Here is a 15,096-nt window from a genome sequence, read left to right on the forward strand (position 1 = left end):
TTCTCCCTCTGCCTCTCTCTCTCTCTCTCTCTCTGTCTCTCATGAATAAATAAATAAAAAGTTTAAAAAAAAAACAACAAAAAAAAAACTCTTCAGAGTATAGGGATAGAGGGTACATACCTCAATATCATAAAAGCCATCTATGAAAAACCTACAGCGAATATCATTCTCAATGGGGAAAAGCTGAGAGCTTTTCCCCTAAGGTCAGGAACGTGGCAGGGATGTCCACTCTCACCACTGCTATTCAACATAGTATTAGAAGTCCTAGCCACAGCAATCAGACAACAAAAAGAAATCAAAGGCATCCAAATCGGCAAAGAGGAAGTCAAACTCTCACTCTTTGCAGATGATATGATACTGTATGTGGAAAACCCAAAACATTCCACCCCAAAACTGCTAGAACTCATAGAGGAATTCAGTAAAGTAGCAGGATATAAAATCAATCCACAGAATTAGTGGCATTCCTATACACCAACAACAAGACAGAAGAGAGACAAATCAAGGAGTCGATCCCATTTACATTTGCACCCAAAACCATAAGATACCTAGGAATAAATTTAACCAAAGAGGCAAAGGATGTGTACTCAGAAAACTATAAAATACTCATTTAAGAAATTGAAGAAGACACAAAGAAATGAAAAACGTTCCATGCTCATGGATTAGAAGAACAAACATTGTGAAGATGTCAGTGCTACCTAGAGCAATCTACACATTCAGTGCAATCCCCATCAAAATACCATCCACTTTTTTCAAAGAAATGGAACAAATAATCCTAAAATTTGTATGGAACCCGAACAGACCCCGAATAGCCAGAGGAATATTGAAAAAGAAAAGCAAAGCTGGCGGCATCACAATTCCCCACTTCCAGCTCTATTACAAAGCTATCATCATCGAGGCAGTATGGTACTGGCACAAAAACAGACACATCGATCAAGGGAACAGAATACAGAGCCCAGAAATGGACCCTCAACTCTATGGTCAACTCATCTTTGACAAAGCAGGAAAGAATGTCCAGTGGAAAAAAGACAGTCTCTTCCACAAATGGTATTTGGATAATTGGACAGCCACATGCAGAAGAATGAAACGACCATTTCCTTACACCACACACAAAAGTAGACTCCAAATGGTTGAAAGACCTAAACGTGAGACAGGAGTCCATCAAAATCCTAAAGGAGAACACAGGCAGCAACCTCTTTGACCTCAGCCGCAGCAACTTCTTCCTAGAAACATCGCCAAAGGCAAGGGAAGCAAGGGCAAAAATGAACCATTGGGATTTCATCAAGATAAAAAGCTTCTGCACAGCAAAAGAAACAGTCCACAAAACCAAAAGACAACCGACAGAATGGGAGAAAATATTTGCAAATGACATATCAGAAAGAGGGCTAGTATCCAAAATCTATAAAGAACTTATCAAACTCAACACCCAGAGATCAAATAATCCAATCAAGAAATGGGCAGAAGACATGAACAGACATTTTTCCAAAGAAGACATCCAAATGGCCAACAGACACATGAAAAACTGCTCAACATTGCTCGGCATCAGGGAAATCCAAATCAACACCTCCATGAGATACCACCTCACCAGTCAGAATGGCTAAAATTAACAAGTCAGGAAACGACAGATGTTGGAGGGGGTGCAGAGAAAGGGGAACCCTCCTACACTGTTGGTGGGAATGCAAGCTGGTGCAACCACTCTGGATAACAGTATGGAGGTTCCTCAAACAGTTGAAAATAGAGCTACCATACGATCCAGCAATTGCACTACTGGGTATTTACCCCAAAGATACAAATATAGGGATCCGAAGGGGTACGTGCACTCCAATGTTTATAGCAGCAATGTCAACAATTCCACTGTGGAAAGAGCCAAGATGTCCATCGACAGATGAAAGGATAAAGAAGAGGTGGTATATATACACAATGGAATATTATGCAGCCATCAAAAGGAATGAGATCTTGCCATTTGCAACGACGTGGATGGAACTGGAGGGTGTTATGCTGAGTGAAATAAGTCAATCAGGAAAGACATGTATCATACGACGTCACTGATATGAGGAATTCTTAATCTCAGGAAACAAACTGAGCGTTGCTGGAGTGGTGGGGGGTGGGAAGGATGGGGTGGCTGGGTGATAGACATTGGGGAGGGTATGTGCTATGGTGAGCCCTATGAATTGTGCAGGACTGTTGAATCACAGATCTGTACTTCTGAAACAAATAATGTAACATATGTTAAGAAAAAAGGAGAAGAAGATAGCAGGAGGGGAAGAATGAAGGGGAGTAAGTCAGAGGGGGAGACGAACCATGAGAGACGATGGACTCTAAGAAACAAACTGAGGGTTGTAGAGGGGAGGAGGGTGGGGGGATGGGTTAGCCTGGTGATGGGTATTAAAGAGGGCACATTCTGTGTGGAGCACTGGGTGTTATGCACAAACAATGAATCATGGAACACTACATCAAAAACTCATGATGTAATGTGTGGTGATTAACATAACAATAAAAATTAAAAAATATATATATTCAGTGAGCTAAAGGAAAATGTGGACAAATAGCAAAGGAAGTCAGGAAAACAATGTCTGAACAAAATATCATTAAAGAGATAGAAATTATGAAAAGGAACCAAACAGAAATCCTGGAGCTGTCTTTTTGGAACCATGAGAGACGATGGACCCTGAAAAACAAACTGAGGGTTCTAGAGGGGAGGGGGATGGGAGGATGGGTTAGTCTGGTGATGGGTATTAAAGATGGCACGTTCTGCATGGGGCACTGGGTATTATACACATACAATGATTCATGGAACACTATCTCAAAAACTAATGATGTAATGTATGGTGATTAACATAACAATAAAAATTTTAAAAAAATCCTGGAGCTGAAAAGTACAATAACTGAATTGAAATGTTCACTAGAAGTTCATCAGCATATGCGAGTATGCAGAGGAAAGCATCAGTGAACTTGAAAATAAGACAATTGGAATTATCCATTCTGCACAGTAGAAAGAAAAAAGAATGGAGAAAAATGAAGAAAGCCCGAGATGAGTGGGATACTTTGAAGCACACCAACATATGCATTAAAAGGGTCCCGGAAGGAGGCGCCTGGGTGGCTCAGTTGGTTGAGCATCCGATTCTTGTTTTTGGCTCAGGTCATGATCTCATGGGTCATGGGATCGAGCCCAGTGTTGAGCTCCACGCTCAATGGGGAGTCTGCTTGAAAGATTCTTTTCCTCTGCCTCTCCCCCTGCTCATTCGCTCTCTCAGTCTTAAATAAATAAATCTTTAAAAAAGAAAAAAAAGTCCCAGAAGGAGAAGGGAGGGCAGAAAAAATGTTTGAGGAAGTAACGGGCAAAACTTGAAATACATAAACCTACACATCCAAGCATCTGAAGGACAACCAAGCAGGGTAAACTCAGAGATCCACACTGACATGCATTACTGTCAAATCATCCAAACCCTAAGAAAAAGAGCTAGTTTTAAAAGCAGCAAGAGGGAAGCAACGCATCATATGAAAAGATCTTTAATAAGGTAAATGGCTGGTTTTTCATTAGAAACAATGGAAGCCAGAAGACAATGGGGTGATGTAGAAAGAAAACTATCATCCAAGAATTCTGTATCTGGCAACACTGTCCTTCAGAAATGAAAGGTATTAAGACATTCCCAGAAAAACAAAAGCTGAGTGAATTCATTACTAGTAGACCTGCCCCAAAGAAATTCTGAAAAGACTCCTTCAGACAGAAAGGAAAAGACACCAGATGGTAACTGGAAGCTATAGGAAAAGTCAACACTAGTAAGGATAACTTCTTAGGTACACATAATAACCTGTGTTATTGCACTTTTGGTTTGGTTTGTAACTTCTCTCTTTTGGCTATCTGATTTAAAAGGGGACTGTATTAAACATAATTATAAATCCAAGTTAATGAGCATGTATGGTATAAAATGTGACCTGTGACAACAAGAATATAAAAGGAGGGGATAGAGATATATATAGAAGCACAGTCTTTGCATACTATTGAAACCTTCAGTTGGTATTATTCCAACAAGGTTATTATAAATGTAAGGTGTTCCCAAGGTAACCACTATGATAATTTTTTAAATATACAAAAAATAAGAATAAGGCACTCAGAATGGTGCACTAGAAGACATAAACTAAATACCAAAAAGGCGGGAATAGGGGAATTAAGGAGTGAGAAACATATAAGACCTACAGCAAACAAATAGATAAATGCAAAAGTAAGTTCTCATTTATCAGTAATCCCGTTACAAGTAAACGGATTAAGGTCTGCCATCAAAAGGCAGTTTGTCAGATTTCACTTAAAAAATAGGATCTATGTATATGTTGTTTGAAGAGACTCACTGTAGATATAAAGACAGATTGAAAGCTAAAGGATAGAAAAAGATATTCTATGCAAATAATAACAGATTTATTATTATTTTCAGACAAAATAGAATTTAAATTTAAAAAGTTACAACAGAGAAAGGATATTATATATTGATTTAAAAATTCAATATAGCAAAAATATGTAACAGTTGTAAACATATACAGCCCAAAAATATATGAGGCAAAACTGACAGAAAGATAAAGAGAAATAGATATATTTCTGCAATAATAGTTGGAGACTTTAAAATTACCCTTCCTTCAATAATGGCTAAAACAACCAGACAGGATACAGAAGTGGGGTACTTGAGCACCTATAAACCAATTAGATCTAACATACATTAGGACACCCCACCCAGCATCAGCAGACTACACATTCTTCTCAAGTACAAATGGAACATTCTCCAGGATAAACCATATGTTAGAGCACCAGACGAGTATTAGTAAATTTTAAGATTGAAATCATACAAAGTATCTTTTCTGATCACAGTGGAATGAACCTAGAAATCAGTAACAGAAGGAAAACTTTGAAAAAAAGGCTAACAGAAATAAACTTTTAGCTAGATTGACTAGGAAAAAGGCAGACTCAAATGGCTAAAATCATAAATGAAAGTTGCTGTGGCCGAGGTCAAAGAGGTTGTTGCCTGTGTTCTCCTCTAGGATTTTGATGGATTCCTGTCTCACATGTAGGTCTTTCGTCCTGAACTTTGAGTTTATCTTTGTGTATGGTATAAGAAAATGTTTTATTATTCTGCATGTGGCTGTCCAATTTTCCCAGCACCATTTGTTGAAGAGACTTTTTTCCACTGGATATTCTTTACTGCTTTGTCGAAGGTTAGTTGACCGTCAGGTTGAGGGTCCATTTTTGGGTTCTCTATTCTGTTCCATTGATCTATGTTCTGTTTTTGCATACCACACCTTTAACCACATCTTTATCCATTCATCTGTCGATGGACATCTGGGCTCTTTTTATAGTTTGGCTATTGTAGACATTGCTGCTCTAAACATGGGGGTGCAAGTGCCCCTTTAAATCAATGTTTTTCTGCCCTTTGGATAAATACCTAGTAGTGCAATTGCTGGGTCTTAGGGGAGCTCTATTTTTAACTTTTTGAGGAACCTCCATACTGTTTTCCAGAGCAGCTACACCAGTTTGTATTCCCACCAACAGTGCAAAAGAGTTTCCCTTTCTTCTCATCCTCACTAACATCTATTGTTTCATGAGTTGTTAATTTTAGCCATTCTGACTGTTGTGAGGTGGTATCTCATTGTGGTTTTGATTTGCATTTCCCTGACTCCCAGTGATGTTGAGCATCTTTTCACATGTCTGTTAGCCACCTGGATGTCTTCTTTGGAAAAGTGTCTATTCATGTGAAAGACAGATTTTTATTTTCTCAGTTCTGGGGGCTAGAAATCTGAGCCCAAGGTGTCAGCAGAGTTGGTTCTTTCTGTGGGCCATGATGGAAGGATATTCCAGGCCCCCCTCCTTGGTTTGTAGATGGCTCTTTTCCCTGTGTGTTCACATCATCTTTCCTCTGTGTGTCCGTGTCCTAATTTCCTTTTCTTTTAAGGACACAGTCATATTGGATTAGGGCCACCCTAATGACCTTACCTTAATTACCTCTTTAAAGACCCTATCCAAATATGGTTACATTCTGGAGTATTAGGGGTTAGGATTTCAAAGTACAAATTTATTTTGAGGCTATGACATAATTCAGCCCATAATAGAACTAAATGAATTTAGCAAAGTTGCAGGGCATGAAAACACAAAAATTTCTATGTACTCTCTATGTATTTCTATGTACTCACAGTGAGCTCTCCAAAAACGAAATTTAAAAACAATTAGAATAGCATTAAGAAGAATACTTAGGAATAAATTTAACCAAGATGGCAAAAGATATGTACACTGAAAACTTTGAAACACTGTTAAAAGAAATAAAGGAAGAGCTAATTAATTGGAAAGACATTGCCTGTTCATGGATTAGAATACAGTATTGTTAAGATTTGGGATAAATCAGTGTTGGTAGAGGGAGAATTAAATCTAATGCAAAACAAGGTACTCTTTAATTCCATAGAAAATTAAAAGTTCATGAGAGTAAAATAACCATTGTGTACTATGTAATCAGATGTGAATAGCTTAATTAAAAAAATAGCTTTACTGAGATAGAAGACATATACTATATAGTTAACCACTTACAGTGTGCAATTTAATGGATTTTAGTATCTTCACGGAGTTGTATGCCCGTGTACCAGTCACTTTTAGAACATTTTTATTGTCCCAGAAAGAAACCTGGCACCTGTTAGCAGTCTAACAGGTGCCTGTGTTCCTCCATCCCCTCACCCTTGGCTCCTGGCAACCACTAATCTACTTCCAATCTCTGTAGATCTGCCTGTTGTGGGCATTTCCTGTAGGTGGCATCATTTAGTTTGTGGTCCTTTGTGACCAGCTTCTTTCTCCTAGCGTAAGCTAGTTTTCAAGATTCAGCCTTGTTGTGGCACATGCCAGTCCTTCATTTCTTTTTACTGCTGAATAATAATCCATTATATGGATAATACCATGCTTTATTTATCCGTTCATCAGTTGACAGACATGTGGATTGTTTCCACTCTTTGGGCCATCATGAGTAAAGCTGCTCTGAGCATTCCTGTACAAGTTCTTGTGTGGACATAATGCGATCCATTTTCTTGTCTATACCTAAGAGTAGATTTTCCAGTTAAGCTGCACCATTTTACCTTCTCAGCAACAGTATATGAGAGTCCCAGTTTCTCCACCTCTTCACCAACACTTGTTATTGTCTGTCTTTTTGATTATGGCTATCTGTAGTGGTTGAATGGTGACTCCCCAAAAGATATGTCCACAGCCTAATCCCTGGAACCTCTGAATGTGAACTTGTTTGGAAGCAGGGTCTTTGCAGGTAGAATTAAGTTAAGAATCTTGAGATGAGATCATCCTGGATTTTCTGGCCCTATACCCAAGGACAAGTATCCTTATAAAACAGAAGAGGAGAAGGCCATGTAAAAACAAAAGCAGAGATTGGAGTTATGCAGCCAAAGTCAAGGAGTACCTGGAGATACCAGAAGCTAACAGAGGCAAGGAATTATCCTTTTAGAGCCTTTGGAAGGAGCCTGGCTGTGCGGACACCTTGATTTCAGATTTCTGGCCTTTGGAACTGTAAGAATATAAACTCATTTTGTTTTATGTCACCACGTTTGGGGTAATTTGTTAGTGCAGTGCTGGGAAACTGATACACCAATATAGTGGTGTCTCTTCGGTTTCCATTTGCATTTCCCTGATGACTAATGATTTTAGGAGTCTTTTCATGGCCTTATTGGCTAGGTGTACATCTTTATTTGTACAAATGTCTATTTAGATCCTTCACCCTTTTAAAAATTGGGTTGTCTTTTTATGAATTCTAAGAGTTCTCCATCCAAGTCTCTTATCAGAGAGATGATTTATAAAAATTCTCACCCATTTGGCAGGTTGTCTTGACTCTTTTGATGGTTTCCTTTGAAGCTCAAAAGTCTTTCATTTTGATGAAATCTACTTTATCTTTTTTTTCTGTTGTGTTTTTGACATCACATTGAATAAACTGTTGCCCAGTTCAAAGTCGTGAAGATTTATGCTTGTGTTTCCTTCTAAGAGTTTTATAAAAGTTTTTAGCTTTTACATCTAGATCTTTGATCCATTTTGAGTTAATTTTTGAATAGATGTGAGGGAGGGATCCAGCTTCATTCCTTTGTGTGTGAATATCCAGTGGTCTGTGAATAGCTTTGACTTAGTAAAGGAAACACTGATAATTGATCAAGTGGAGAATAAAACTATAATCGGGAGGATGGGGGGTGGTGGGTGGGGCAGGAAGGGTGTCCAGTGAGTGGTGGGGTCTGGAAAAGAAAGGGAGTTAAATCCTCCTCTCCAGTAGAGGCAAGTCAATAAAGCCTAAAATGGAAAACTCAAGAAGTAGCAACATAAGCATGTTATTTAGAAACATGGAGGTAAATAAAATAAAAGAGGTGAAAGCAACCCAGAGATGCTAATTTAGCAGGTTGGGCGTATGCCACCCCACCCTAGGATTCTAATGAGCAGACAAGGTTGTGAACCATTGATCCAGAGGTGCTGACTTTGGCCAACCCACGGGCATTTTCTCTTGCCCACAACTCATTTACAAAGTATGTAGTTCTAGAAGGAAAAAGAGTGCTTACTATGGTATCATTAAGCTGACAGAAGAGGAGAAAAAGTGGAAATACCTTAATGTCTGAAATCTGCATTTTGTTTAAGACAGGCTTCAAATGGTAAAGGATTGAAGAATAAAATGAGACCAACAAAATAAAATCGTTTCTAAACCAGGCAAAGACCACTGCAGCACTGATCTGCTGATCCAGCAGTAGGAAAACATACTCTTAAAAAAAAAAAAAAAAGTGAAGCAGTTACCTCCGATTGATTGAAATGGGCATGGGGAGGCAGATATTGTTGTTTTCATCATAGAGTTTCAAAAATTACATCTAATAATTGTGCATAATTTGATAAATTAAAAAAGAGACAAGCAATAACAGATTCTGAATAAGGAGAACAATGGGGAGACGGGCCCTACTAGATACTAAAGTTTATCATATAGCTGTAGTAGTTAAAATCGTGCCATAGTGGCGTACAGGTGGATGGAAAGATGAGTGGAACAGACATGAAACCTGGAATTGGATTCAAATGCTTAGAACAATTCATGATAAAGGTGGTATTTTATTTTAAATCAGTGGGAAGAGACATTCATTTAAGGGTGTTGGAACAAGTGGATGGCCATTCAAGAAACAAAGTTAGGTCCACACTTCACACCCACTTTGAACCAAAAGGACCAAAGATTTAAATAAAATAAAATCTTCAAAGTACTAAAAGGAACCCACACACAGAGCACAAACTGGAGAAAGAAGGAAAGGGAAGTGGGACATGTGAGCAGAGTGGCACGGGACAAGCCAAGAATAAACTTGCTGTTGGGAAAATCTTGTTTGAAACCCCAGAGGTTTCACCATCTCTTTTCTTAACCTGTATTTTAGGCAATACTATCTTGAGATAAACATTTATCTGTAACATGATAACAGCCACAGAGATTGAAAAGTTTGTATTAAAATGTGTGGAAGAGTTTGTTTCTCTTCTGTTAAATACAAGTTAGATGTAATGGTTTTTATTACAAGTAACTGTGCTCTATGATATCTCTTAAATAAAAATTTCACTTTATTAGCTATGCACCAATAGTTGATACTTCCCTAACATTCAAAATATTTATTTCTGGATGGTGTTTTTTTTTTTTCTTTTTTTACTTTCTTTGTGACTTTCTGCACTGCATTATTCTTATGATAACCTTATATTGTTTTTATAAAAACATAATTCAAAATATAAAATACATAATCCTATTAAAGAACAAAGAATCAGTATTTATATCCTTCCACTGTGGATTTTAGTTCGGAATTCATTTCTTATCCTGGCAGCAGACATGAATCCATCGCCTTCTGTATGGAGTGATTAGGAGAAAGAGGCTGGGACCATGTAGCCCCACAAGTAGAGAACCTGTTGCACTTTGTCCCGGTTCCCAGCTGACCAGGCCAGATTGAGGAGCCTTACAGGTGCACTCAGAGCATGGAGGGAGCGCTCTCAAGTAGCAGAGGTAGTGTTCTTTTTTTTTTTATTTGACAGAGAGAGAGAGCACAAGTAGGCAGAGAGGCAGGCAAAGGGAGAGGGAGAAGCAGGCTCCCTGTCGAGCAGGGAGCCCGATATGGGCCTCGATCCCAGGACCCTGGGATCATGACGTGAGCCGAAGGAAGATGCTTAATAACTGAGCCACCCAGGTGCCCAGAGGTAGTGTTCTTAATGTCCATGAATGGCTGGGACTATTTTATTTCTTCTGCTTTCCCTAGATGTGGTGTGACTGTGAACCTTGTAGGCAGGTTGTAAGTTCACTGAAGCAGAATCTGTCTTTATTTACCTTCTCAGGTGCCATAGGGCCTACTGCATTGCCCTGGACAGCAGTACTCTAGAAATGTTTGAAAATGGAATTTGATTAATTGGGAGATTTTTTTTGGACTGACAGAAAAAAAAAATGTCCACACACTTGTGTAGCTGGTATTTTAGGAATGGTGGCCCAGATGCTCCCATCAGACACATAAGTCGGGATTATGAAACTTTAAATTTATGAAAGCTGTTCTAGAGATGATCTCTTTATATAATTAAAGAGTGTATCAGGGAGTGGTTTTCATAGACATTAATCTTGGCCTCTTTCTCCCTTGTCTTGCAGGTGTATCATACTTTGTTCTGGCCTCTTGAATGGACAGTGGCCAGCAGAGACAACAATACTTGTTATGCAAAGATAATTTGCAATAAATTCGACAATGTACGTAATATGATTGGACGCTAAAAAGCTGTTTATTTTAAACTGTTGCTTTTAATCTAGTATTTGGGTTTGAATGATCTCTTTAAAGACCGCTTTCAGGGCGAGGCAGAAATCCTTCAAATTGTTACCAAGTCCATGTGTTTGTGGAGGTTGAACACGTGACAGATTATAATGGAGGCTCACTAATAGTCTCAAAAAAAAAAAAAAAAAAAAAACCTGTTGAAAGTTGTCTCTTCCCAGAGCTATCTAACTTGGCAGTTTAGAACCAGATGATCTGTGAAAGTTTTGGTCATCAACTAATAAAATGTGTGTGCATTTTGTAAATTGACCAAATGTGTGTCAGAAGCCTTTAGAAAGAGATGTTTGCACGAAGTGAAAACTAGTTAATTAACTGATTCCTAATGAAGGCTTTCATTAAAGAAGAATCAGTGGGGTGGAGAGCCGGTGGGTGGAGGCTCTCTGCCTTCCCCGTTCTTGAGGTGAGCATGAAATTGATAATAGATGCCTTCATTATTGTAGTTGAAAGCACAGGTTATTTATGACTTGTTTTGTAAAGAACACTGAGTGTAGAAAGCAGTAGGACTTGGTTCTTCCCTTTTTAAGAATTTATAACCTGGGAGATGAAACATAAAATTAGGTAAATGTGAACAGCGACAACTGATATTTGTATGAAGTTTACAAATATAATGGTCATCTTCTCTTTGAATCCATTGAATTCTCAGTGTAACAGAAAACAGGTATCACAGACTCATGGCCAGTTAGCAGGTGCCCCATTGCCTGAGCGGTGAAGGTACCCAGAGCTCTAGAACTTAGTCTCTTGGCCGTTGCACAGGTGTGCAGGGCAGTGAAGGGGATTACTGGTCAGAACGCCCCAGAAATGCCGTAGGGCTGTGACACATTCCCAGCTGTGCTCCCCGGGGGTGGTGCCAGCTGTGGGGTGCTTGTCCTGACTCTGGACATGAGTGATGTGAGCTTACCGTCATGCCAGCTGCAGGTGGCCTTTGCAAAGGGAGCAGGCGGAGATGGTCTGCATGCACCACCGCCCCCCGGAGTGAGCGGGATTGGGCTCAGATTGGTAGAGCCCCTGCTGAAGCCAAGATATTTCTGATCTCTCGACAGAGGTGTTGACTGGTGGGCCTGGGGCAGAATTTCAAGGTCTCTCCACCCCTCTTTGGACATCTTCTGCTCTGTCCCTTGCCACTCCCGCCACTTAGCCTCCACTGCCCTTGCACACTTGCCCACCCTCCACAGTAGAGCTTGCTCCTCCTTTTACCCCCATCCAAACTGCTACTTCTAGAGTATCGCCCTGGTACTTCCTACCTTCCTGTGGCTATTTGGCAAAAAGGGTGAATGAGGTTTGCCCTCTCACAGGACCTGCCTTCATTTTCATTTGTAAGGGGAGATTTTCATCAGAGGTCCTTTGTCTCTCCGGGGTCCCCCCTTTCCCCCACTTTGCTGCATGATGCCCCATCTCAGAGATTCCAACTCAGGAGCCTTCTGTGGGATCCCGAGAACTCCCACTTTTCATGCACAGCTCCCGTGGCCTCTGACGGCCAGCCCCCTGAGAAATGCCACTCCAGGGGCTCTCCTGTGAGTGCCCACCAGTAGATGTGCCCGAGGTCGTGTGCTCTTTGTTCTTTCTCCAGAATGTGGATGGCAGAGGTCTCTCTCCTGCCCTTCTGCCTTCTCTCTCTTATCTGGTGAGCACTTTCACTATTGAACATTAAAATGAAGACTAGAGTCTGGTGAAAAAACACTGGACAGCCTAAAATGCAGTGTTACCCTGGAAATATACTTTGACTCTTGCTTCCTGTCTTGGTGGGTCTGCTCATGCCCTGCGCCCCATCCCTCCCTATGTGCAGGCCTGGGTGGAAACCCCGCTCTGGCCACTCCTTGATCTCTGCTTAGTTATGTCAGGAGCCAGGCAACTTGTTTACTGGGCCAGGAACCACTACCTTTCCAAACCCTGATGCCCTAGAATTATTCCAGCATTGGACTTTAATTCAGATTTGTTGGGTTGTTGTTTAGCACTATCTCAGCATAATTTGGAAATTTACATCATGCTAATGAACTCCTTCATGCAGTGGGTAAATTGCTTGTTCTAGTAAATTTGAGTGCAAATTAACTCTGGATGTGCATTTACTGGCTCATTTAACAGATTCTTAGAGTGGTTCGGTTTCATGATAATGTTCTCTGCTCAGTTCAACATTAGAGTTCTTTTTCTGTAGTAGCTGCCGTAAATGTTAACTGTGAACTTGCAATAAATAGACTTCTATTCAGATCATGAACCTACTGGGCTTCTCTTTCTGATGTTTGCATATTCAAGTATCGGGTGATAGGATTCCATGTTCTCGGACCGAATGCCGGTGAGATCACCCAAGGGTTTGCGGCCGCAATGAAATGTGGGCTCACAAAGCAGCTACTTGATGACACCATTGGAATTCATCCCACATGTGGTGAGGTACGGAGATAGGTTTGTGTTTTTACTGATTTCAGTTGGTGTAGTTTGGAAAAACTATTCTAAAGCACATCGTCAGAAAGATTTTGTATTAGTAACTGCTTCGTATATTTTAAAGGTTAACCTAGATGTAATATTCAAAACGTGTTTTCTTAAAGCAATACTGAAATATTGATGGCTAGATATAAATGTGTTTGGTTTCCTTCCTTTCGAACAGGTGTTTACAACTTTGGAAATCACGAAGTCGTCGGGACTAGACATCACGCAGAAAGGCTGCTGAGGCTAGCCCCGCTGCTGTTCGGTTTTCCTTGTCCTATTCCCGTTTCTCTGGAAGATAAGAATGCCCCCCCGGGTAAAGTGAGTCGGTGCTCATGCACCTGCTCTCCTGCACGGGGCCCAGTGCTGGACTTCCCTTCCCAGCACAGAGATGAGAAAGACGAGGAGGCAGGACGGCAGCGGGCGTGTGCTCAGCGGGCTCGGCTTGGCTGGGAGAGGCAGTTGGACTGCCTCCTTGACGTTTTAGCTCGGAACCCGTTGTGAGGTGAGCTAAGGCCGATGCTCTTCCATGTCAGAATCGAGCTTCCCTCTGAAGGACCTTGCAAGCGCACAACTAATCCAAGTTAACTTTTCTGGTTGCTAGTGTTTTTATCCCCTTGCTTTGTTGTTTCTCTGAAAGTGTTTTCTCAGTGTCGAAGCTGACTGTAAAGTGGTGAGCCTCCAGTATGTGGGCCTGGAATTCCATGTGGTCACTGGTGTGCGGTGTCCTGGAAATGCCGTCGCGTAGCTGGCCATGGGCGTGGGTGCACGAGTAGGAGGTTGCGCACACTGTGTAGAGTTCAGTCAGCCGGATCCAGCGTACCCACCATCAGACTCCCACCTCGTGCCTCACCCTCTCTGGGTTCCCAGTGGCGACAACCTCGGAGTCCTCTCTTATTAGTGTCTCATGTCAGAGACACGCTCGAATTTCTTCTCTACGTTGATCTTAAGAATAATATTAAAAAGTTTTCAATACTGTATGATGTGAAATCTAATGAACTTAAAGCTCTTTAAAATGATTCAGTCTCTTTAAAATGAATTACAGTCAAGTTCAGTAAAGGGACAGGTGATGGGAGATTCTATTCGAATCTGCACCTGTCAGCATCTAAGAGGCCCTTGAAGTGGGGACCTGTCCAAGGTCCTTTTGGAAAACCCGTTGTTTTCTTGGGTGCACATCACAGAGCGGCCAGTGCAAGGAAGACAGCCAGTGCTCTCCTGAGCCGGCCGTGGGCCATGGGCCCACTGTCGTAGGGTTGGATAGGTCTGTGGTCAGAATTTCTAGCCAGGGGTTTCAAATGAAAAATTTGAGGCCATTCAGCAGTTGGGGAACACCATCTGTAGATAGAGCCTTTTGCTCCCCTCTCCGGAGGCAGGGAGGGAGTGGAACAGGCCTGGAGTGGGGAGGGGGACCCGAGGACCTGACAGAGGATCCAGTTATTGAGTTGCCTTTTTATTGGGGAGAGAAAGATACAAATATAACTCTGCAAAGTAAGGCTGGTTGTTGCAGTTGCTATAAGCCAGGTAGAGACAGCCTGGTGAAAAACGGGAAGACGCTATTAATTTCCATTGGATACGGGGTGGGGGTGGCTGATAGATCAGAGTTTAATGAAAGCAGCTGTATTTAAACTGAACCATGAGGGATGAGTAGGATTTCAAGGATTTGAAGCAATCTGGAGAGGCTCTGAATGATGCTTTTGAAGGGTTCAACTAAAATTCTAGATAAAACAATTTTTAAAAACTTTGTTACTATACTGCTGAGCATCACATACATGCAAACAACCAAGGGTTTGTAGGACCCCAAATGAAATGAAACCAGGAAGCCTGGAAGTGGTCTCTGCTTGTACTCAGCATAATGCAGAAAACCTG

At 40.9% G+C, this 15,096-nt stretch overlaps 1 protein-coding gene across 3 annotated transcripts in view; it reads left to right on the forward strand.

Annotated features, from left to right (window-relative positions):
* TXNRD3 (thioredoxin reductase 3) overlaps positions 1 to 14,264 on the forward strand; it is a 66,014-nt gene extending 51,750 nt beyond the window's left edge. For 2 of the 3 annotated variants that reach the window (XM_027586266.2, XM_027586267.2), the window contains 3 exons: positions 10,641 to 10,736; positions 13,063 to 13,197; positions 13,412 to 14,264. In XM_027586266.2, coding sequence (XP_027442067.2) covers positions 10,641 to 10,736; positions 13,063 to 13,197; positions 13,412 to 13,474 — 294 coding nt within the window. In that variant the 3' untranslated portion in view covers positions 13,475 to 14,264. Of the gene's footprint in view, positions 1 to 10,640; positions 10,737 to 13,062; positions 13,198 to 13,411 lie in introns of those variants that run through there. The other variant, XM_027586270.2, reaches the window with a different exon arrangement.
* The last annotated feature ends 832 nt before the right edge of the window (positions 14,265 to 15,096 follow it).

Source organism: Zalophus californianus, chromosome 1 (genome assembly GCF_009762305.2).
Source record: "Zalophus californianus isolate mZalCal1 chromosome 1, mZalCal1.pri.v2, whole genome shotgun sequence".
Taxonomy (NCBI): domain Eukaryota; kingdom Metazoa; phylum Chordata; class Mammalia; order Carnivora; family Otariidae; genus Zalophus; species Zalophus californianus.